Source organism: Chelonoidis abingdonii, chromosome 10 (assembly GCF_003597395.2).
Source record: "Chelonoidis abingdonii isolate Lonesome George chromosome 10, CheloAbing_2.0, whole genome shotgun sequence".
Lineage (NCBI taxonomy): Eukaryota > Metazoa > Chordata > Testudines > Testudinidae > Chelonoidis > Chelonoidis abingdonii.
This window is the reverse complement of record NC_133778.1, coordinates 20,051,255-20,076,597: the sequence shown is the minus strand read 5'-3', so window position 1 is coordinate 20,076,597 and position 25,343 is coordinate 20,051,255. Positions and strand designations below refer to the sequence as shown.

The 25,343-nt window shown below is 46.7% G+C and overlaps 1 protein-coding gene and 2 non-coding genes across 3 annotated transcripts in view; all 3 read left to right on the top strand.

Annotated features, from left to right (window-relative positions):
- Positions 1–25,082, top strand: part of NOP58 (NOP58 ribonucleoprotein) — a 43,454-nt gene extending 18,372 nt beyond the window's left edge. Inside the window, exons 9-15 of the mRNA XM_032799447.2 lie at positions 716–842; positions 1,836–1,999; positions 2,659–2,793; positions 3,764–3,825; positions 8,155–8,288; positions 22,891–23,012; positions 24,727–25,082. Coding sequence (XP_032655338.1) covers positions 716–842; positions 1,836–1,999; positions 2,659–2,793; positions 3,764–3,825; positions 8,155–8,288; positions 22,891–23,012; positions 24,727–24,780 — 798 coding nt within the window. The 3' untranslated portion in view covers positions 24,781–25,082. The remainder of the gene's footprint in view (positions 1–715; positions 843–1,835; positions 2,000–2,658; positions 2,794–3,763; positions 3,826–8,154; positions 8,289–22,890; positions 23,013–24,726) is intronic.
- Positions 1,026–1,111, top strand: LOC116836097 (small nucleolar RNA SNORD11). The gene has a single exon (XR_004376366.1). It is a non-coding gene; the product is annotated as a small nucleolar RNA SNORD11 (small nucleolar RNA).
- On the top strand, positions 11,536–11,619 carry LOC116836098 (small nucleolar RNA SNORD11). The gene has a single exon (XR_004376367.1). It is a non-coding gene; the product is annotated as a small nucleolar RNA SNORD11 (small nucleolar RNA).
- Positions 25,083–25,343: the final 261 nt, after the last annotated feature.

The following is a 25,343-nucleotide window of genomic DNA, read 5'->3' as shown; positions in this document are numbered from 1 at the left end:
ATGTTTTATAAAAGTGTATGCTAGCCCCATTTTGTAGATGGAAAACCTGAGGCCAAAAGGATTAATCTTGCTCCCATTCTCGTAAAAGAAAAACTCCCATTTCAGTGGTGCAGAGTCAGGGTATTTGTTACTTACCCAAGCCAACACAGTCAGTGACAGTGGTAGGATGAGTAGTAGAGAGTTCTTGGCTCTTAATCCCAAACTCAGTCTGCTGTATCACGCTGACAGCCCACTGATATGCTTTAATTTTTTGTGTCTAACATTCTTTGAAGTAAAGAATATCCCATCTTAAGAGAATGGTTACAAATATTTGTGTTAAAACGGAAATGTTCCAGGTTTTGTATTACAGAAAATAGCCTCAGTAATTGTCCTTCACTGTACTTGGCATATTGGGGTTTTACTGATAGTAGCAGCATAGTGAAGAGAAATACAAATCCTGTGCATTGTATTCATGTGAAGCTGCCCATATAAAGCTTTCAGGTAAACCTCACTTTTGGCTGTTAAGATTTCACACCCTGTTACTTTTCTGTCTGCTGTAACTCACTCTGACATTATACATTTGAATTATACAACTGTAATTCAGTGATACAATTACAAATTCACTAACAGCCTCCTGACGACAATCCTTGGTGTTTGACACGCATGTTAACGCTTTTACAGTTGGTTGTAAGCTGTTAGATTCCTTTAACCTGATCTTCCGATGTGTCTGTGCCAGGTGATTGAGATCTCACAGTATCGAACACAGCTGTATGACTATCTCAAGAACAGAATGATGGCCATTGCACCTAACCTCACTGTAATGGTCGGGGAATTAGTTGGAGCGAGGCTTATTGCTCATGCAGGTAGGTCACCTTGATCAGCTATAGCAAGTTAGATGTGAACTGGCCTCATGAGATAAGTTCATCAACAGCTTTCCCTAAGGACCTGGTCAGTTGAAAGCATTACGCTAAGCTCTTGATGTAAAACATTTTGATGAAAGCCAGAAGAACCTAGTGTGATGTCAGAATATTGGCACGAGCACAGAAGTAGTCAATGATGATTCATTTTTCAGTTTGCCTGACTTCTTTTCAGAATATGAGGGCAACTTAAGTCACTACCTCTTCTGAGACGTTTTCTGAGCCTGTTGCCAACAGTTTGCTTACATCTGAGTTAATCTGTTAGGAGATTGGGCTTTAGTTGATGTCAGACTGACTTGAAAAGTGTTAGGTTTATCTCGCCTTCTCAGTGTAGTGCCAGCTACAGATTGTGCTGTCAGCATTCTTACTGCAGAGTGCAGTCAGCACTACCCATTAATCCAGTGGGATGTTTTGTGTCAAGTTAGTCTTCCCACCTCCTTTCCAAATGAAACCTGGAGATACAGAATTGGTCTTAAGCATTGTTACTTAAGTTGTAGAGGATCAACACCACTTCCCCTCCTCCTCAAAACTAATGTAAATCATCTTATAAATCCTCCACCATCAAAGCTTGAAACTTGTCTCCTACCTTCACTCATTTCCTAGTATCGGTCTCAGACTTGTAACGATGTGTCCACACGGCAATAAAATACCAGTGGCTGGCCTGGGTCAGCTGACTCGAGCTTGTGGGGGGCGTCAGCCTGCGGGGCTATAAAATTGCAGTGTAGAGGTTTGGGCTCGGCGGGAGCCTGGCTGATGGGACCCACGGGGTTTCAGAGGCCAGGTTCCAGCCTGAGCCTAACATCTGTATGCAGTTTTATAGCCCAGCAGCCCAAGTTGGCTGACCCAGACCAGCCACTGGTATTTTATTTGCACATAGGCATACCATAGGCTGTTCATATTCTGATTAAACTGACAAGGCTGTGACTTCTTCTGCCCTAGGTTCCCTTTTGAATCTGGCTAAACACCCAGCTTCCACTGTTCAGATTTTGGGTGCTGAAAAAGCACTTTTTAGAGCCCTGAAGACTAAACGAGACACACCCAAGTTTGGCCTGATTTATCATGCTTCCCTTGTGGGACAAACTGCTGCAAAAAACAAAGGAAAGGTGAGTTGCTGAAATTATTTATCTTGCTAATTAACTTTTTCTGATGCAGGTGAATGTCTGTGGAGACTAGATGGATAACTTTAGAGTTCTGATAGGGATTTTTCCACTGCTTGTTATGCTACTTTCTTTTGTGATGGTGTGCAGAATACCACTGCACCACAGATCTTGCAGTCAGCTGTCACTTTCTTTCCTATTAGAAAAAGGGAACAGAGTTGTCAATGCAAAAGTCTGAGTGATAACTTGAGTGACAAAATCCTGCTGGATTATTTGATTAGCACTGGTAATCAAACTTCCTTAAAACAGGTCAAATTTCTATGTTAGTAAAATATACGAAGATAACATTAAGCTTCCTCAATTTCAGAGGAGGAAATCCATGAAACCATAGGCTTCTACTCCATATTGGAACTAACAGCTTATATTTAAAGGGTATGAGGAATTTTAAAGGTGTTTTTTGTAACATGACTTTGAACATGTGTTCACATAAAGGAAAAAGTTCTTCAATCGTTTTTTAAAGGCAAATTGCTTCCCATGTATATGGCAAGTTGGCCTGATGTGAGGAGGGTGAATGGTGAAGTAAAGTTGTCATATCAAAAAATCTTAACACTGAAGTGACTACCTTGTGTCCAATCTTAGCATTTAATACTCACCTCTTTTTCCAGATCTCTCGAATGCTAGCAGCCAAAACTGCATTGACTATTCGTTATGATGCCCTTGGAGAAGACTCCAGTGCTGAAATGGGAGCTGAGAACAGATTAAAAGTAGAGACTAGACTGAGACACTTGGAAGAGAAAGGGGTGAGCCTGGGATGCAGTGGTGAAAAGATAATTACATTAAAGCTATCCAGGAGAGAGGAGATTTTCATTTTGTTTCTTTTATGTGAGGGGTGTGGTTCTGAGAATGCACTTCTCCCAACTCCTCTTTCCTGCATAAGATTGTGGTACTTTCCCTTGCCATACTTTTCCCTGGCCTAGACTGGGACAGACAGTTGGAGGGTGGGTGGGGACTTCAGGGTGAGCCCATCTGTGCATTCCTAGGCCACCACTTGTGTTAGCTTTCCCTCATTCCATATCTACATTTAGAGGTCAATGTGAAACCTCAGTTCTTATCCGGGAGCATGAGTGAGATGCAGACTTATGTTCCACTGACATGGTTGCTTGATATTTTGTGGCATTTCTGTGTCTGGGAAGTAAGCTCCCTGGAGCTTTAAGGATTCTTCCGCCCACTTTGATCAACGATATGTGTAGTCCACAAGAGCTCTCTCTGGAGCCAGTAAATAGACTTTGTCAGCCAAAGAGGAGGCAAAGTGCTCCATTCTTCTCCCATCACCAAGTATTAAGCACCCTGCCTTCCCACACCAGTATTGCATCTGTCTACATAATACCATTGCCCTCTTCTGGGTGGAGTATCCTGCTCCAATGGCTGCAGCCTTTAAAGCTTAGACATTCAACTACACAAGCTTCAGTTTTGACATTTCTTGTAAATTACAAAAAGGGATCTGCACTTCGTGAACCTTGAACGGATTAGAAATACAGTTCACGTGACACCTACGTTTCTAAATCCAAATTAAGATCCCTCTCACGAGTTTGCTCCAAAAAGTAAATATTGTTTCGTTATACTTCACTGACAGCTGAGAGCATATCTCTTTTTTGCCAGGCGTTACGTGCCTGTCTTTGCAGTTTTAATTCCTTTCAAGGGCTGTGGAGTTGGTTCTAACTTGTTTTCATTATGAGTAATTTGTTTTTCACTTCTAAATTTTTGTCCTAGATAAGAAGAATAAGTGGCACAGGAAAGGCCTTGGCTAGGGCAGACAAATATCAGCACAGGAGGTGGGTAGTTTTCTGTTTAGCTTGGCAGTGTATAACTTTATTTTTATCACCCTGAGACTTGGGTTTTGATCTCTGACTTCAGTTCCAGGAAACATTTTTCATGCTTTTAAATACTGGCAACATGCCCGTTACTAAGTACCACCTATTTTTCTTTCATTTAACACAATTGTGGCAGAGTAAAGCAGGTAGATTAGGGTAACTACCCTGACTTTCTGAGAATGGGTTGCTGAGACATCCTCTGAGAGAACATTGGGTATTAACATCAGTTGTGAAACTCTGAGGATCAATGACTAGCTGTTTTATTTCACGCTAGTCAGAAGTATTTAACATTTTAGAAATACGGGGTTTAGGGAAGCTTTTCCCCCCATAACACGTTTGAAAGCCACACTAGAAACTTCCTTTGACAGTTTCATTCTAGAAAATGCCAGTCACAAAACTCCCAGGAGAAATCGTCAAAAACTTTCAGTGATGTAGTTTGGTTCCAGGACGTGATCTATGGCAGGGTTTTACATATAGAAAAGCTTTGAAATGGCAGCAGGTGGAGCACAAGTGGCTTTTAGGGTGGAGAGTAGGAGAGTGGTCTGATACGTGTATATCCTCAGCGTGTTGACTTGGGGAGTCCTGACTTCCTGTTTGGACATGTGTGCAGAACATTTCAGCACTAACAAATGGAGCTCTAGGCTTAAAAGGAGAGCGGACTACAGATAATTTCCAATATGTATGGTTCAGTTTAGCAATTGAGGATAGAAAAGGTGAGATGTACATTTTACAACTAATAAACCAGACATTAATATTTCTGAGTTTTCAACAAGATGGCTACTTCTGATAGGAAAATAGCAGCTTTTCTGATGCTGGTAATGTGGGAAACAGATTGTAAGTCAGATTCTACCCTACAATAATACTGGTTTGACCATAAAAATAATTTTTGGTGTTGGCTATTTCAAGTGTTAAATGTCAGGTCTCTTTATGATGAACTGATATCAAAGTCTCTTGGGGAGCTTCTGTTACAGTCTGACATGGACCACTCTGGAGTTACTGACAGTGTCGCTCATCTAACTTTTGACCAAGATGGCCATCGCAGTCGGATGAGAAATACCCTTCTCACAGTCTGTATAGGAAGAGAGATGCTTACTGCCACATGAAAGCTTACATTTACTGCAGAATGGGGGGCAGGTTTTTTCAAAGTTATAAATGTATCAGACTGCACTTAGAATCAATTGTATGGCGTTTTGTAGGGATAGTCCAAACACCCCTTTCTTCCCCCAAAAAGCTTTGCAAGACATTGAACTTTGCTTATCTGTAATAGTTCATTGTAGCCTTTTGATCATCAATAGTATTAGTGATGACCAAAAGGAGGATTACTATGGTGGTGCTCTCCTCCTGTCATCACTACTGAAGCAGTATATGCATACCCATAAAATATTCTGATTGTTAGTAGGATCAATATTTAAAACTCCTTTGCTTCAGTAGAAATACTGTTCTTAACTGATGCCAGAGACCATGCCTCAGCAAGTAGCTGTCATTGGATGGGACAAGCTTTTAGCTGCCCCAGGGTCTGGAACAGGTGTTGCGATATTGAAGGAAGTCTGAATAAGAGGAATGAGCAGAGTAGTGAGATGGGGGCATGCTGATGAGGGTGGCTAGAGCTGGGAAGATTTCAGAAGATGCTGGAACTGAACAAAGGAGGAATCTCAGGTATGTCTACACTGTGTGTTTTTAAAACATGTGGCAGCAAGTCTCAGAAACTGGATTTACAGACTTGGGCATGTGCTATGATGTTAAAAACAGCAGTTTACACGATGCAGCTTGGGCTCCGAACACACCCTCTCTTCACATTTCAGTGGCTGGACTCCAGTCGAAGCTGAAACATCTGCACAGCTGTTTTTAGCACTATAGCATGAGCCCAAGTCTGTAGACCCAGGCTGTGAGACTCTCTGCTTTTAAAATGCAATGTAGACATACCCTAAGACACGTGAGAGCAGAATTCCCAAGATGAAAATCAGAATTAGATATCTAACTGCCTGCTGTGCCTGGCTTGTGCATACTGTTGAGTAGACTTTCTGAAATGCAGGGAATATCTATACTACATTTTAAAACTTGCAGCAGCATGTCTCAGTGCCTGGTCTACAGATGTAAGTCACATTTGAAAAGATAATCCCGGCTATACGTAAAAAAAGATGGGTCTACACTAACTGGTACCATTCCCGAAAGATATTTTGGAGTCATTGTGAATAATTCTCTGAAAACATTTGCTCAATGTGTAGCAGCAGTCAAAAAAGCTAACGATTCGAAGAACCATTAGGAAGGAAAGAAGACAGTAGATATAATGTCACTATATAAATCCATGGTACCCCACACCTTGAATACAGCGTGCAGTTGTGGCAGTCTTTTGCAGGGCAAGTACACTCGGTCATCTGGGGGTGGGGCAGGGGCATGGTAGCCCTGCAGTTAAATCAGTATGGCTGCCTTCAGCTTCTGGGCTGCATGGACCAATGGCCAGCATCAGTGGACTCCCCTTGTCTGCAGGGCAGTGCTGCCGAATAGCTAGAGCCAGTCAGATGCCCCTTGGCTGTAGGGAAGCATGGCTTAATGGCCAGAGTCAGTAGACGGGTTTGGTGGGCTTCCCCCCAACCCCAATTAGGGCAGCTGGGGTAGGGGTATGCAGTCCCTCCCTACTACACCCAGGTCCCAGCCCAGGGTCCTGGTAATGGCAAATGGGTTTGCCATTAATCAGGCAGGGAATCTGCCTGAAACATGCCAACTGCTGCAGAGACACTGGCTAGTCTCTCTCTGGGCTACTTCCTACCATGATTCCTGCAGTTGAAGTCATGGTGTCCTGGTCTCTGGGCTCCTTGGGTAGTGACTGCAATCTCCCTGGGACATCCTCAGGTACCTGGGCACCTGCCTGGGCCTTGACATTTCCTGCTCCCGCGGTCCTGGATCCTGGCTGCTGCTCAGCTGGAGCTGGCATGGTGCATCCTTCCTCCTTGGTGTTCAGCCCAGACTGAACTAGTCTGCTCCCTTTTTATACTGCAGCAGCAGTTGGAGCATGCCCAGCAGGGTTGAGAAGGCATGGCTGCTTCTGCTAGAGTGCTGCCCCTTCCACTCCAGTGAAGGGCAAGTACACCCTGCCATATCATCCCATCTCAAAAAAGATGAATTAGAATTGGAAAAGGTACAGAGAAGAGCAACAAAAATTATTACTGGTATGGAACATCCTCCATATGAGGAGATATTAAAGAGACTGGGACTGTTCATCTTAGAAAAGAGATGACTTTTCTAAGAGGGGGTATCAGAGAGGTGTATAAAATCCTGAATTGTGTGGAGAAAGTGAATAAGAAGAATTATTTACCCCTTCACATACAAGAAGACCCAGGGGTCACTCAATGCAGTTAATACACAGTAGGTTTCAAACAAAGGGAAGTACGAATTCACACAACACACGGTCAACCTGTGGAACTCATTTCCAGAGGATTTTGTGAAGGCCAAACTATAGCTGGGTTCAAGAAAGAATTGACTGTTAGCCAAGATGGTCAAGGATGCAACCCCATGCTCTGGATGTCCCTAAGTGTCTGATTGCTAGAAGCTGGGAGTGGACAACAGGAGATGGATCATTTGATAATTGCCCTGTTTTGTTCACTTACTCTGCAGCATCTGGCATTGGCCACTGTTGGAAGACAGGATACTGGGCTAGATTGACTATTGGTCTGACCCAGTATGGTCATTCTTATGTTATGCTTGTGCACCTGGCCACACCCTCTTGAACGAAACAGTTCTTCAGGCTCAACTGTGGAGAGGGCAATATAATGGATGACGTGGTCTCAGACTATAATAGAATTGAAATCTTGTTTACAATGACCCTTATAATAAGTAAAATTCACCACCTGAACTGGCTTTTCTGGGCAGATGACAGTTGTACTCTGTTTTCAGTGGAGTTCTAGCCTTGGTGGGGCCAGGATATCTTTTACTGGACCAACATCTATTGGTGAAAGAGACCCACTTTTGAGCGACACAGAAAAAGAGCACTGTGTAGCTCAAACACTTGTCTCTTTCACCAACAGACGTTGGTCCAGTACAAGATACTACTTGTTTCTCAATTGTACTAGGTGGAATACAGCTTCTGTGTTCGTTTGTTTCTCCGTAAATGGAAACCAGGCCACCAATGATCCTTCACTTTCCATTAGCTGTGCTGTCTCCACTGAAAATCATACAGTGAGGTGGTGATGGTAGGGAATAGAAAGTGAGCGTTTCACCATTGTATCTTATTTACAGTGCTGTTTCTTCCCTTGCAAGTTGGCAACTTAACTTACTCAGTTTTCTTCATTCCAGTGAGGTGAAGGTATATGACCCCTCTGGTGACTCTACACTCCCTGCTGTTCCAAAAAAACGTAAAATTGAAGAGGTGGAAGAAGAGGAGACGCAGGTTACAGTGAAAGCAAAGAAGATCAAAGTAGAAATTAAAGGTTGGTTACTGTATTTGTGTCTAACGCATCATTTCCTGCAAGCGTTGTATAAAGGGAATTAGAGTGGCATCTGGTGGCCTTTCAGAATACACAACTGTTTTCCATGAATTTGACATGGTGGTTTTTTTAATTTTGTTGTGGGCTGAAACTGATCCGCATTTGTTTTATATACATTTCTAAAAGGCTAGTGATGCACGAAGCATAATATAGAAGAGGGTTTAGAAAAAAATGAAATACCAGTCTCAGATGTCTATTACAGAATTACTTTCTGGGTAGCTGTGTTAGTCTGGATCAAGTGGGGTTCCGCAGGGGTCTGTTTTGGGACTGGCTCTGTTCAATATCTTCATCAACGACTTAAATGTTGGCATAGAAAGTACGCTTATTAAGTTTGCGGACGATACCAAACTGGGAGGGATTGCAACTGCTTTGGAGGACAGGGTCAAAATTCAAAATGATCTGGACAAATTGGAGAAATGGTCTGAGGTAAACCGGATGAAGTTCAATAAAGACAAATGCAAAGTGCTCCACTTAGGAAGGAACAATCAGTTTCACACATACAGAATGGGAAGAGACTGTCTAGGAAGGAGTATGGCAGAAAGAGATCTAGGGGTCATAGTGGACCACAAGCTAAATATGAGTCAACAGTGTGATACTGTTGCAAAAAAAGCAAACGTGATTCTGGGATGCATTAACAGGTGTGTTGTAAACAAGACACGAGAAGTCATTCTTCCGCTCTACTCTGCGCTGGTTAGGCCTCAACTGGAGTATTGTGTCCAGTTCTGGGCACCGCATTTCAAGAAAGATGTGGAGAAATTGGAGAGGGTCCAGAGAAGAGCAACAAGAATGATTAAAGGTCTTGAGAACATGACCTATGAAGGAAGGCTGAAAGAATTGGGTTTATTTAGTTTGGAAAAGAGAAGACTGAGAGGGGACATGATAGCAGTTTTCAGGTATCTAAAAAGGTGTCATCAGGAGGAGGGAGAAAACTTGTTCACCTTAGCCTCTAATGATAGAACAAGAAGCAATGGGCTTAAACTGCAGCAAGGGAGATTTAGGTTGGACATTAGGAAAAAGTTCCTAACTGTCAGGGTAGTTAAACACTGGAATAAATTGCCTAGGGAGGTTGTGGAATCTCCATCTCTGGAGATATTTAAGAGTAGGTTAGATAAATGTCTATCAGGGATGGTCTAGACAGTATTTGGTCCTGCCATGAGGGCAGGGGACTGGACTCGATGACCTCTCGAGGTCCCTTCCAGTGCTAGAGTCTATGAATCTGTAAAAGCAGCAAAGAGTCCTGTGGCACCTTATAGACTAACAGAAGTTTTGGAGCATGAGCTTTCGTGGGTGCATCCAACGAAGTGGGTATTCACCCATGAAAACTCCATGCTCCAAAACTTCTGTTAGTCTGTAAGGTGCCACAGGGCACTCTGCTGCTTTTGCTGAGTAGATTAATCTTTAACTAACTTTGTTTGGTATCATGAAAAGAAATGGTTCACACTTTTAAAAAATTTTGGCATTTGTGCTAACTTGTTTATCCCATTTACTATTGAGTATGGATAAACCCCTATTATCCAAATAGTTTGGGTCATATCCAAAATTGGGGAGAATCAGAATTTCACAATCTGAATTTCAGATAATTAGGGTTTGGATAATAGGAGTTTATTTGTATGTGTGTTTAAAAATAACCACTCCATTCTAGAGTGATAGACCTTGATAAGCTAGCTACCAGCTCTGAGTTACCTTGTGAAAGATCTTGGATTCTTACTTCGGAATCGTTAGTTTTTGTATTGAGAATTGCTTTGCAAACTGCCTAGGCAGGTATGCTAAAAAGCTGCTTCTTCCTCAGCTACAAAACATCAAAAGAGCTAACCTTATGCTTGCTCTGGCAGTGGAGCACAGAGATGCTGCATTTGAGTTTCCCTGAGCCAGAGTTGGCTGTGAGCTGCTCCAGGTTATGTCAGCTGCAATGATCTAAATCACAATAATTTGCTCCGGGGGGAATTCTGTGCCAAAAAATTACAAATTCTGCACACGATATTTTATAATTCTGCAAATTTTGTGTGTCAAAATAACACTATATAACCACACCAGTTTCAATTATTTTGGTAATTTATTTCAAAATTCCTGTCAGCAAGATATCTGTAACAACACAGACATACAAAAATTCCCCTTGGAGTAGAGAGTTAAAGAAACTCCTGTGACAACCCAGTTCCTGCTTCTCTGCTCCCTCCTCCCTGCAGCCCAGCCAAGGGGGCCAGACACACTCTCCCCATCCCCCAGAGCCCAGTTGTGAGGTCCTCCCTGGCCCAGGCACTCCCCACCACCTCTTCCAGAGACCAGCTGCAGCCCGCCCTCCCCCCCGCCGCTCTGAAACTCGTACACCTTCTCCGCAGCCACAGCCGCATCCCACCCTACCCCAGACACTCACACCCTCTACCCACTAGAGGCCAGCCTCTGCTCACACCCTCTACCCTCAGAGGACATTCATATCCCCTCCCCACTAGAGCCCAGCCATGCTCCCCTCTCCCTAGCCCAGACACTCACACCCTCTACCCCACAGAGGCCAGCTGTGGGGGGTCCCAGCCCTCCAGGGATCCCGAAGGAGAAACCACCTGATGCTGGGTCCCAGGCTTGTATGGAGTTTTTTGCATGCTGGTGCCTCTTTCCTTCAGGGCATGCTGGGAACTGCAGCTGCTGGGAACCCTCCAGTTTCCTCCGCCTTCTATTTCCAAGCTGGGCTCTACCGGTCCAGTGATCTCTAGTGGCAGCCAACATCTCTGCAGCCCATTTCTGTAGTGCGGGGAAAGGGAAATTCTGTGCGCACAACATTAATTTCTGCAAAATTATGCATTGAGCAGTGGCGCAGCATTCCCCTAGGAGTAAACAATGGCTGGCAAAGGCTGTAAGAGCAGGCAGGGCCACTACAGGGATGCCAAATCCCCCTCTATAGCCACCATTCTCCATGCACGAACACTGAACAGTGAGGGTGATTTCAGCGCAGTTGTGCTGGCTCTGCATCATCCTCAGGTCCCCTATTGCCAAAGTGTTCTTCCTGGGGGCTGGCTATACTGGTTTTATGGCATCTTGCACTGGTGGAGTGGTTCACGGGCTCTGTAACTTAGCTGAGGATTGGGACTACCCTGTCCCGTGGTACAGAGCTGTCTTTCTGTAATGTTGAGGGAAAAGGTCCACATCATGACTTTTGCTGTGATATTTAATATGGTAATGAAACAGAGGACACATGGGAGTGGTCTGTGATGATTTTAATGTTCTTTGCCTAATTCCTTGTGGAGTATGTGGACATTTTTAGTCACTACCTCTTCTGAGACCCTTCTGAATGTGTTGTCAGCACTAAATTAACCCTTTATTATAGGCACAGAATTGTTTCCATAGACTGCCTTTCCATTGTAAACCTAGATGTGAAACACTCATACTTACGTCCCTACTCCATAACTGCCCCCAGAAAACATGGTGCCTTGCTGACACTTCTCTCAAGTATTCTCTTAGAATAGTGGTTCTCAAAACTTTTGTGCTGGTGACCCCATTCACATAGCAAGCCTCTGAGTGCAACCCCCCGCCCCCCATATAAATTAAAAACTTCGTTTTGTATACATAACGCCATTATAAATGCTGGAGGCAAAATAGGGGTTGGGGTGGAGGCTGACAGCTTCCGACCCCACCCCCAATGTAATAACTTTGTGACCCCCTGTTTGAGAGCCCCTGTCCTAAAAGGAGAAAATCTATAGCCAATTCCGTATTAGTCAGGTATGGTTCTTAAAGATTAGTTTAACTTTTTTTTTAAACTCATAAGCATGTCTACTAATGGATTATACCACAAATACCTTTGCCTACGAACCATATCTCTGATTCATTTGGCCTTACTGAGTACTGGTGCCTCTTAACATTTTGGGGATATATAAAGCTTAGTTTTGGTGAGAGCTTGGAAAATCAGATCCACCAATATCATATATAGTGGGCAAACTTCAGCATGGTTCAGTGGATTGGTAAAGTTAAACTTTGTCAGATGTCCTGGTTTTGTTGGCGAGTCCAGAGCTGAGCCATGGTCCTGTCTTTCCAATAGAGAGGTGTGTTGGTGAGACACACATCTTAAAAATCTAACTAGCTGCTATCATCTGCAAACAAACGTTCTTAAATTAGAATTAAGGGTATAAACAGTTCAGGAAAAAATCATTAAAATTTACTCCCAAAAACCCAAAATACCCAGAAAACACTGAAGAGCTGCAAACTCCTAGGTGAAGTTAGAAGTGAGAATTTGAGTTAAATAAATGCCAAGTTGAGGTACCATAAACCGCCTTCACGGTGTCTTTCATCCTCCACCAAAGCACACAGCTGTACATCTTACTTCATGGACAGTAACATATATGCTTTGCGGTAATGTTTACAAAATTTCCCCTTCACATTTGTGCACCCTGCCCATCCAGACCTTTCTCCCAACTCTAATTCTTTTTAAGCCAGCTGTACTATGCTTATTGGTGTCCATATGTCCCAATCATGACTGAGATGCTATTGTGCTAGGGGCTGTACACACTGAGTTAGGCAGATCTGAAGAGCTTATTTATCTTTTACCATCCATGTGCAGACATATCCTTTCTCATCATCCTCTTATACTCCTTAAAATCACAACCTCACAAGGTTCACACATTACTATTGTATCTATGTAGTTCACAGACACCTTTTGCAGCCACCATTCTGCTCAAATCCAAACTTCTGTTTATCCTTTGTATACTGTTGCCTAATAGAACTTTACTTAGCACAGCACCACTCTACTCTCAATGTACCTCTTACTACTCCCCACCCACATTTAATCAGCTATCCACCTTACGCCCTCCCCATCCTGTGGACTGTCCATCCACCAACCTGTGTGGTATTCTCTGAAACAGGACAGTTCTTCTTTGAGTGATTGCTCATATCCATTCCAGTAGGTGTACGCGCCGCACACGCACGCTCATCGGAAGACTTTTACCCTAGCAACTCCAGCGGGCCAGCAGGTCGCCCCCTAGAGTGGCGCCGCCATGACAGCTGATATACCCCTGCCAGCCCGCCCACTCCTCAGTTCCTTCTTACCGCCGTGTCGGTCGTTGGAATTGTGGAGAGCGGCATAGCTGTCCTCCACGTCCCTAGCTTCTCCTTATTCGTCGTTTTTCTGGTTCTAATTATAGTTTTAGTTATAGTTAGTGAAGTATAGAATAATGGTAGTTAATAGTTCTTGTTGTGTATAGTTAGCGGGCTTTGGGCTCTAGCCCTCCCCGGCGCCGGGCTCATGCCTGGTTCGCTGGGGTTCAAGCCGTGCTCGTGCTCGCCTGCAAGAAGCCGATGCCCACTAGCGATCCCCACGACGCCTGCCTGAAGTGCCTTGGGAATCGCATATCTCTGAGAGAGTGCCGAATTTGCAAGGCCTTCAGACCAAGGACCAAGAAGGAGCGAGATCAGCGCCTAAAGACTCTCCTAATGCAAGCGGCGCTTAACCCTTCGTCCTCGGCACAGAGTGCCGCCTCGGCTGCGGCACCATGACCACTCCGGCCCGCGAAAACGCTGCGGCACCGTGACCTTCCCGGCACCCGGTCCCCCGGGAAAAGACCAGTCAACGTCCTCCACCCCGGCTAAGCAGGCTCGGACGGAGCACCCGGCGCCGACTCCGGCGCGGACTGGCCGTGCCTAGGGATTTCGTCGACTCCCGGGCCCGGGAGGTCCGTCGAGTCCGGTCCCTCCCAGCTTCCCGCTAAGATCTGGGGTCGAGCTGGTGTCCATCTACGCCCGAGACATTCTCCTCGGCCAGGGACCTCATCGCGTTGACGGAGCCTACGCTGCCCCAACCCCGGCACCGCCGGTGCGGGTTCTTCAATCGAAGGGCAAGCCATGACCATGCGAGCACCGTCCCTGGATTCCCGAGTCGGCACCGATCACCGTCAAGATCCCGGCACCGCTCCGGTCCCGAGGGAGGTCTCGCTCAAGATGCCCTCGCAGTCCCGGCACCGCTCTCCGCGGCGGTACCAGTCATACTCGCGGTAGGTCATCTTCACGCCGGTCCCGATACTCCCTGCACCGCTCGGCTCGAGCCATCGTTACCGGCACCGTGACTCGAGGAGCCGTTCTCGCCGTCGGCGATCCAGATCCAGGTCGACCTCCCAGCACGCGGCTGGTGGCAGGTCCCGGTCTCGATCGCGCACCGGTATGGCTCACGGCACCGATCTCCGGCACCGAGGAGGTCTCCGCCATCAGGAGTGACGGGATCCGTATCACTCCCGTTCGGCTCCTCCGTGCCCGTCTCGCCAGGCATCAGTCTCTTTCGCGAGCGGACAGCGCATACCTAGACGCTGACAGACCTGCTGCTCTGTTTCCGAGACCCAGCAGGAGCATGGTCCTCAGCAGTGGGGTTTCTGGACCCCTGGGCGTACCACCAAGCCCAGGGCCCTCAGCAGATCCCTCCGCGTTGGTCCCGCTTCCGAACACAGGGCTCCGGAGGCCACCTCTTCCCGTCCTCCTCCGTCCCTACAGAGGAGAGGTCATCTCAGCCTCAGGACTGAGCACCCACCAGAGTCGGACGCAGTGCTCCAGACAGAGCCGCCGACGGATCCACTCCTGCCAGGTCTCTCCTCGTCATCCTCCCCGATGAGGCAGTGGCGGGACCACATCCCAGTCCCCCTCCACTTGACCTCAGGGCACACCAGGACCTCCTCAGGCGCGTAGCGCAGAACATGAATTTACAGGCTGAGGAGGTCTCCGAGATTGAGGACCGCAGTAGTGAGGTATACTGTCGGCAGATGCGCCCACTCGTGTCGCCCTTCCCTTCATTTGGACCATTCAAGCAATGCCACGACCATCTGGCAGTCCCCGGCTTCCGTTCCCCCCCGCTGCTGCTCGCGGCGTGGAACGCAAATACATGGTCCCCTCGAAGGGCTATGAATATTTGTATGTTCACCCGCCCCGTGTTCCCTCGTCGTCCAGTCTGTGAACGAGAGGGAGCGCCATGGTCAACAAGCCCCGGCCCCCAAGTCTAAAGAAGCGAGGCGTATGGACCTGCTTGGCCGGAAGGTCTATTCTGCAGGCGCCTGCAGCTGCGGGTGTCCAACCAGCAAGCTCTTCTCAGCCGTTACACCTATAACACCTGGGTGGCGGCGGACAAATTTAAAGAGCTGCTCCCGCAGGACGCTCGTCAAGAGTTCTCCGCAATCTTGACGAGGGAAAGAAGGTCGCAAGAACCTCTCTGCAGGCAGCTTTGGACGCTGCAGACTCGGCCGCCAGAACTCTGGCCTCCGGCGTTACTATGCGCCGCATCTCTTGGCTACAGGTCTCTGGCCTTCCTCCGGAACTCCAATACACCATCCAGGACCTTCCGTTTGAGGGCCAGGGCCTGTTTTTTCGGACAAGACTGACCTTGGCTGCAAAGCCTTAAAGACAATAGGGTCATTATGCGTGCCTTTGGGGATGCATACACCGGTCACCCAACGCAGACCTTCAGGCCTCAACAACAGCACAGGCCTTACCCCCAGCCCAGGCAAAGACAAGACTTCGCCAGGCGGCGGACTAGGAATGGCCGGCATAGGCAATCGGGCAATCAGGGAGGACAAAACCAAGGTTCCTCCAAACCTTCCTCTGACCTGAAGCCCTCATTTTGAAGGTGCGCCTGAGGGCGCTATACCAGTTCCTCCTACGGATCCATCTCCTCCCTTCTCCAACCGTCTTTCGTTCTTCCTCCCGGCGTGGTCCCGGCTTACTTCGGACCACTGGGTCTTCCGCGCGCTGCGGCTTGGATACCATCTTCAGTTTGTTTCATGACCGCCCTCCCGCCCCCCACCCTCGTCCCTCTTCAGGGACCCCTCTCACGAGCAACTCCTCCTCCAGGAGGTGCGAACGCTCCTCGACAAAGGGGCCATAGAGGAGGTTCCAGAGAGCGAGAAGGGCAAGGGGTTCTATTCCTGTTATTTTCTGATTCCCAAGGCCAAGGGAGGCCTCAGGCCTATCCTCGACCTGCGAGAGCTCAACAGATACCTGGTGAAGTTGAAGTTCCGTATGGTATCCTTGGGGACCATTATCCCATCCCTGGATCCCGGAGACTGGTACGCTGCCCTCGACATGCAGGATGCTTACTTCCATTTAGCCATCTTTCTGTCCCACCGGAGGTTCCTGCGGTTCGTTGTCAGCAGCCGTCACTATCAATTCGCAGTCCTCCCATTCGGCCTCTCTACGGCCCCAAGAGTGTTTATCAAGTGCATGGCTGTAGTCGTCGCCTACCTTCACCGCAGTCGCATGCATGTATTTCCATACCTCGACGACTGGCTGATCCGGGGACCCTCAGAGGAGCGAGTCCTCGATCACGTCCGCATGGTCAGGAGACTCTTCGTAAGCCTAGGCCTGATGTTCAATGCCGAGAAGTCATCTCTAACCCCCACTCAGAGGATAGTTTATCGGCACCATTCTGGACTCCACCCTGGCCAGAGCCGTTCTTCCTTTGTCGCGGTTCCAGGCATTGACGGCCATCATCCACAGATTGCAGGCAGCGCCTTTGACCTCAATATGTACTTGCCTGGCTCTCTTGGGCCACATGGCAGCCTGCACGTTCGTCACGGGATACGCACGGCTCCGCCTCAGGCCCCTCCAGTCCTGGCTCATTGCTCAGCTCCATCCGGCCAGATGTCCTTTGGACACGATTGTCAAAGTTCCTTAGGATGTCCTACACTCCTTATGTTGGTGGCTGGACCAGTCCGTGGTGTGTGCGGGGCTCCCATTCCATCTGCTCCAGCCCTCGGTGTCCCTAACAACGGACGCATCAGACTTGGGCTGGGGAGCTCATCTCGGAACCCTGCGGACCGAAGGCCGCTGGTCTCCTCCCGAACTAGCCCTCCACGTCAATGTGCGGGATTTGAGGGTGGTCCACCTTGCTTGTCAAACATTCCATCAGCAGTTCCAAGGTCGCCAGGTTTTCACCGACAACACAACGACTGTGTACTATATAAACAAGCAGGGCGGCATGAGGTCTCTTCCTCTGTGTCAGGAGGCCATGAGGCTGTGGGACTTCTGCATAGCCCACTCCATTCACCTCATTGCATCCTTTCTCCCGGGGGTTCAAAACACGCTGGTGGATCGTCTGAGCAGGTCCTTTCTCTCCCACGAGTGGTCCCTTCACCCGGACGTCGCTCTTGTGCTCTTCCGGAAGTGGGGATGTCCCCAGATGGACCTCTTCGTGACCTGCAGGAACAAGAAGTGCCCGATGTTCTGCTCTTTTCACGGTCACGAACCGGGCTCGGTTGCGGACGCCTTCCTTATTCCATGGGCGGCGCACCTGTTTTACGCGTTCCCCCTGTTTCCGTTAATCCACAAGGTCCTTCTGAAGGTGCGCAGGGACAGGGCCCGCTTGATCCTGATCGCTCCAGTGTGGCCCCGGCAGCATTGGTTCTCCATGTTGCTGGACCTGTCTGTAGCCGACCCTGTCCCCCTGCCTCTTCACCTGGACCTGATCACGCAGGACCACGGCCGGCTCCGTCACCCAAACCTTTAGTCGCTGCACCTCACAGCGTGGCTCCTGAGTGGCTGACCAGGTCTGAAATGCGCTGCTCTACCCCGGTGAGGCAGGTGCTCCTGGGAAGTAGGAAGCCTTCTTCTACTGAGGGCGACGTGTACGTCCGCCAAGTGGAAGCGTTTTAGCATGCTGGTGGCACGGAATCAGGCACTTCCTCCCCAACGAGGTTCCCATCTCTAACATTCTCCGATTACCTTTGGTCGCTCAAGCAGCAGGGCCTGCGGTGTCCTCTCTCCGGTTCACTTGGCGGCTAGTCTCCACCTTCCACCCGGGACTGCGCATGGCCGCTCAGTCTTACTCTCACATCGAGTGGTGACTAGGTTCCTTAAGGGTCTGGAGCGGTCTTTACCCCCAGATTGGTCAGCCCCGCCCTCCTGGGACACTGAACCTCGCTGGTTTTGTCCCGATTATGTGCCCCCCGTTTTGAGACCGCTGGCTACGGTGTTCCCTCCCTCGTATCTCTCCTGGAAAGACAGCGGCTTCCTGCGTAGCCCATCACCTTCCGTCTTAGACGGGTTGTCTGGAACTGTGAGGCCCTCGTAGTCCCAGAGCCCCCGTATACGGATGTTGTTCATCGGACAAGGTGCAACTGAGACCGCACACCAGCCTGTCTCCCCAAGGTAGTCTCGTGCCTTTGATGTCAAACCAGGAGATCATTTCCCTACCGGCTAATTCTTCCCGAAACCCCCATTCGTCTCACAGGGAGCAGCAGCTGCACTCCTTAGACGTTCGTAGGGGCACTCGCCTTTTATATGTAGAGCGAACCCAAGCCGTTCCGCAAATCCCCCAGCTTTTCGTTGCCATAGCTGAACGGGTCAAGGGTTGCCTAGTCTCATCACAGAGGATCTCCTCAGGGTGACATCCTGTATCCGGGCCTGTATGACTTGCTCACCTTCCTCACGGGCCATGTGGACGTGCGCACTCTACCAGGGCTCAAGCCTCTTTGACAGGGCTTTCCTTGCCCACGTTGCCCCATCCAGGAAATCCGCAGGCAGTGACCTGGTCCTCCGTCCATACCTTCGCTTCCCACTATGCCTGGTCCAGCAGTCTAGGGATGACGCAGCCTTCGGCTCTGCCGTGCTTCACGCTGCGACTCTCACTCCGACCCCACCGCCTAGGTAAGGCTTGGGAATCACCTACTGGAATGGATATGAGCAATCACTCGAAGAAGAAAAGACGGTTACTCACCTTTGTAACTGTTGTTTCTTCGAGATGTGTTGCTCATATCGCATTCCAAAACCCGCCTCTCTTCCCCACGTGTCGGCTGTTAGTCGAGTAGCCGGCAAGAAGGAACTGAGGAGCGGGCGGGCCGGCAGAGGTATATATCAGCCACCATGGTGGCGCCACTCTAGGGGGCGACCTGCTGGCCCGCTGGAGTTGCTAGGGTAAAAGTCTTCCGACGAGCGTGCACGTGCGGCGCGTACACCTACTGGCATGGATATGAGCAACACATCTCGAAGAACAACAGTTACAAAGGTGAGTAACCGTCTTATCATGACCTCACTGTTTTCAAGTAGATGACAGAAGAGCTGACATGTCCATCATGTGTTGCGGCAGTGGTAGTTTGAGAAGTTTGGCAGGTAGCTCTAAGTGGCATATGGAGTGCATTGGATGATTGAGAAATGCAGAGTTAAGGCTTTATATACTTAAACCCCAAGTGTGTTAGGTTTCTTGGCTTTAACCTTTTTTTTTTAAACTGCAGTGCTCTATTGAGGTATGTCTTTTTAACTTAGCATTACAACCTGAAAGGGACACCAACTGAAAAATCGTGCGCCTGACGTTACTGTAACAAAAATAAGAGAATTTATTTTGTTTCCTCTGAGCATTTGGTAGCGCTTTGGACATCGCTTTCAGTGTTTCCCTATTTGCGTGGATCTTTCAAACAGCAACCAGGGGCATGCACGTGCTTTTTAAACATAAAGGGTTTGGAACCCCTTCAGAAATTGGCAGGCAGAGTATCTGAAATCACTTAACTTTTTTAAAACTGTCTAGAAAATAAGTCGACACTGTCCCTGGAATGCCACTGTTTCAGTGGGAGTGGGAAACCTGGTATGAATCAATGAGAGTATACATTGGACAGAATGACTTGAGGTTTTAGTCTTCTAACATGACCACTAATAGTGCTCACCAGTACCACTAGTAAAACATTCAGCTTACTTTAAAGGTCATAGTGTGCAGCTATGGCTTGTCACTAAAACTCCTGTACTGCAAGAAGGGGAAGCATCTTTTTTAAAATAAATTAATGGTGTTAACCCTGCAGGGCAGGCTCAAGTGATGGGGGCTACCTATCAGGGCACATTTTAATCATATGCTATTTGACCTGTCATCTGTACACTGGAAGAAGTGGGTGGAGTATGATATGTGTACAAAAGGCTTGGTATGTAAAAATACGTTAAAGATTTTTGTATGGTAAAACACTCATGGTGGAACCCAGAGTACTGATCCCTACACTGTATAGGTCTACTGGTAGGGACATCAGTCAAGCTAAGCTATTCTGGGTGCTGTTTAGTCTGGTTCAGAGCCTGCTGACAAAGGCTCTTGCCTCTCTTGTCAACTGCTGTATTGCAAAGAAACCCTACTGGGCTGAGTGACTTGCTCTTGCCAGGTCTGGAGGGAAAGAACAGCCTCCCTGGGGCTGTTATCCTCATTCTGTCCAGGTTCGAACATGTGAAATCCTATGATGAGCTCTGTTGGAAACTAGCAATTTAAGTCTTTATTCAGGCATCCTGCTGCTTGCTGTGAGAAATTACAAGACCTGTGAATACAAAATACATTATTTTGCATTGAAATTTGTGACAGTTCCCTTGGTGTTTCAAAGCAGATGACACAGTAATAACATAGGTTATTTTCCAAAGGTAACCACACAGCACATTGCTCAATATCCCAACAGAGTGAAAACTTAGAGTACAGCAGATGTGACTCAAAATAACGTATGTCACATTGCATAGCAAGATAAATGTATGAGTACAATTATTTGTATGTTGTTACTTCTCTTTACGTATATATTATCAATTTGTGTAGGAAGTTATATGCACACACTAGTTGCATGTTGGCCCACATATCTGTTGTGGAATCAGTTTATTATTGTACTCACCAGGCCTTTCATCTGGAATCCTCTTCTAATGAGAGTTTGAGCATTTTTTATTGGTAAACTGCATGTATTGCTCTATTTGCTGGTTGCAGTTTGCAGGTTGCAAAAGGCCAGGGGGGGCAGCAAAAAACAGATTAACTCAACAATCCAGCTAGTCTCAAAAATAAAAAACAAAACTCGCCCAACGCCAACGCACGCAAACAAGCTCTCTGCTGCCTACCAAACAGCCAAAAGCCTATAGATTTTAAAAAAAACCTAAGCCAAACGAACCGAACAAGGTTGCAAAATTAAAAAGTAACAGCCTTGCAACTCAAAAGCCGGTATGTTTTAAAAAATCTGAAATAGCCACAAAAAGCCGGTTCAAACTAATACAAAGCGCACAGAAAACAAGAGTCCCTAAACAAAAATGTCCTCAAAAAACCCAGCGCTTAAAACCCTTCCAAAAACTAGAGTCAAAAATTTATAGCAAACCCTAAACAACCTGTGCACAGGGCAAAACTCTCATCTTCCCTTCCCCCTCTTCTTCTTACGTTACACCCAGGCTTGGCGTGCCGTGGGTTGTGCATGTGTAAGTATTAAAGTGGGTTAGGGCTCAGGCACTTCCTTCCTCTAAGTAAGGTGGGGCACACCCAGCACTCACTGCTGTTATTTGGTTAATAAAACTTTAAACGTAGTCACTTGATGTGCTCCTTTATCTTCTCCCCTAAAAGTCCTGTGGCCTCAGCCTCATCACCTAAAGCCCCAGGCAAATTAGTAACATAAATCTGTCACAATGTGACCAGGCATTTTATACACTGGAGTTAATTTTGTGTCTTATGTTTGCACTTGAGGCAAATGTTAAAACGTTCTTTTGTATCATATTACCCTTCTGCTGGTCTGAAAGAGTTAACTCTACTGCTACATTTTTGTAATTTTAAGGGAAAGTCCAGTCTGTTCAGTTTATTTTGTCTGAGATGTTTACTTTGTGTTGTTTGATTCATCTTCTCACTTTAAATATTGAATATGTTCAGATTTTTGGAAGTGGTATGCTAATTGTTTCCTCTTTTGAGTCATGACTACATGCCACAAACGCTGCTGGCATCAGCATCCCAGTTAAGTAGAAACCGACGTAATGTTGCTACGTCATGAGTTAATGCATTACAAGGCATTGTGTGCTAAAGAGTGTGGTATCCAAGACTGACTCAGGCCACGTCTATACGACGCGCCGTATCGGCGCATTACAATCGATTGCTCGGGGATCGATATATCGCGTCTCATCTAGACGCGATATATCGATCCCTGAGCGCGCTTACATCGATTCCGGAACTCCACCAAAACCAACGGAGTTCCGGAATCGACATGGCGAGCCGCGCACATCGATTCCGCGCAGTGAAGACGGGTGAGTACATCGATTTTAGATAATCGATTTCAGCTACGCTATTCTCGTAGCTGAAATTGCGTATCTAAAATCGATTTTCGCGCTTCGTGTAGACCTGGCCTCAGTTAAGCAAGAAATTTAATGAGGTGGGGCTTTAGTGGTATTGTGACTCTGCTGCATAAGATATCAGTGAGTTGTGCTTTTTGCTTGATTTCTCTTTGAAGGTTCCTAAAGCTAAATGGGTGTGTGGGTGTGATAAATTAGGAGTAGATAATACTGTACTTGCCCATACATTCTGTTGGAAGACAGAACTGAAAATTAATCGTAGGTAGTTGTGTGCTCAGATCTGTTTGAATGATGATGATATTTTGAGTCTTAAGCAGAATTGTGAGCCCTGATACCAGCGGGCAGTAGGCATGTGAAAAAGGGAAATATTGGGGAGTTGGAGAAAAGAGAGGTGATGTAGAGAGGTAAAACTGCATGAAGGACTCCTGGATGCACTGTGACATGCACAGCTTCATCATTCTCTCATGTAACACACAGTGCAGCTACGGGTTTCTGCCTTAAATACTTTTGACAACTGACAGCCTGTTGTTTTTGCTTTTCTGTGACACAGAAGAGGCAGATGTAGAGGAAGGTGAACTGGTCAAAAAGAAGAAAAAGAAAAAGGAAAAAAAACAGAGAGCTGAGGAGGAAGCAGCTTTGGCTGAAGAGCCATCCACTAGCACAGCGGTGGAGGTGAGATGGGAATCATTCTAAATGATCAGTTGCATTGAAATCTGCAAGGATATTTTCTTTCCGAAACAGTGAGGGGGAGAAAAATACCCATGTCTGTATAGCTCAGTGTGTGGGGACTATTGTTTTATATGCTCTTCAGCCCTTTTATTTTGTAATATTCAATATTGAAGGGTATGAAAGGGATCAGGTTACAAATTAGGGTAATGAGAAATTCATGACTGTCTCCAAGTACACTATTTCCTATTCTGTTATCCTCCTATTTTGAAATGCGATCTCTAACTTCTACCCTTCCAGTTCAGCTTAATGGCCGCTACTCTTCTAAAGACCGGACAGGGTGTCCTTCAATCCGCTCAGTGGTATTCACTCAGCAACATCCCTTAATAGCTCAGAAAAATTTCTGTGCGACACTGGGGCTGCACCATCCTGTTTCGCTGCACCAGCTAGGCTGCTGCGGTGAGCCAAAAGATCTCCTAAATGGCAATACAGAGTGGCTGCCAAACAACTAAGCACTGAATGAATGCCACATTCTTTAAATGTTTTCTGTTTTGGGCCGCCAGGGGTCTTAAACCATGCTAGCTACAATTGTGAGCTACCAGCAGTGGTGACTCACTACAGTTTCTACTGTAAAGTTGGACAAGGATTTGTTTTGAGACCTGTGCCAGCGAAACCATACTGTAAACCTGTGGAATGCAACCCAGAAATGGAGGGAATGCCAGCTAGGTTGCACGCCTCTGGCTGAGTACTAAAAGCTGGGGTCACTAGAACACCGTGGATGCTTAAGGAGGGAGGGAGCACCTCACTCTTTGCCACGCCCACTTCCCACCTAATTCTCAGGCCACTTTCCTGCCTGCGCAGTGCTCAGCTCCAGGAGAGGAGTAGTAGCATTTCAAGGAGGCTGTAAAGCTGGCCCTGCAGCCTCTCAAAATGGAACTCTCCAGTCCTTGATGTTGATTGCCAGGGAGAGGAGGAAAAAGCATTGCTAACAGCAGCTCCTTCAGGCCACATCCCCACCCACCCACTGTTGCACTCTATAGCACTCCTATAAGACCCCACCACCCAGAAGCTTCCAGTCTGTCTTTCTGTGACCCTAAACCCACAATGTTGTGGCCACAGTATGTTGGGAGGCTATGGCGAGTTAAGGAATGATTTTTCAACCGTGTTCTGGGTTGTGGACCAAAAAGTTTGAGAACCTTTGATAAATGTTACTCCTCAGATAGCATGTAATAGTTACCCTGTTCTGTGCTAGCGGTGGAATTCGCACTGTTTAGAAAGTAGTGTGGACATTCACTTTTTTTTTAAACAAATGAGCTTTGGTTCCACTAAATGCTGAAATCTGTAGAAGAATCTCAGTTGCAGACCCCTATTGCTGATGACTTGTTCCCATCTGGATATAAAAGGATGTCTTGCTTTGTGAAGTCCTTAGAAATTAGTCTGTTCTGTGGCTGAGCTCCACGTTTGCAGGCTTTAGTTTGCCCTGCTTTGCACTGGAGGTAATTATGGGTTCCTGCAGTCCAGTAAGCATCCTTTTTCTTTCAGACTAGGGAAGGAAATGAATGAGTTTGTGAACCCCTAACAGCAGTTTAACATTTGTAAACTACTTTGTGAATTTGAGCAGCACTATCCAAGTCCTAAGTTATCTAGCTGTTCCTGTTAGTGTTCTGCATTACCTGTTCCAGTATCATATATTCATAGAAACGTTTCCTTTGTTTTGCAGAGTACAGAGAAGAAGAAGAAAAAGAAGAAAATCAAAGTAGAGCAAGAGGATTAGTGCGGGAGAAACAATTCATTTGGATGCTTCAGTTCAGAATATATTCCCTAGAATACTTTCTCTTTAAATACTTGCTCAAACACCATAACTTCCCCCAATAATGGGAGAGGGCAGGTGGAAGATGAATTCGATAAGTCCCTGCTGTCTCTTCCTCAGAACAAAATATTTAATTTGTTTTTGGCTCCTTAGGTGGACCGCTGCCTTATTGCAGTTTCATAAATTGAGAAGGTCACAATAGGTCTTTGTTCATATGTGATCTTTTGTGATACTGAATAAAAATCTTCTTTTTGTATCTGTCTGGAGCCAAGATTGTTTTGCTTCCTTCTCATTTGCTGGCACACAGTAACCAATTTCACTAACATTTCTAAGTCAATTAAATTTTGTAAAATGTGTAACCATGAAGGGGAGGATCTGGCTTTGTTACCTTTTTTTAAACCTTAAAGGTTTTTGTTGTGATTGTTCGCTACAAAGGCAATTCAGAAGCTGCAGTAAAATTCCAATATTTTTCATTTAGAAGATATACCCTAAAATTAATATGAATAGCCATGTATTCATAAGACTTT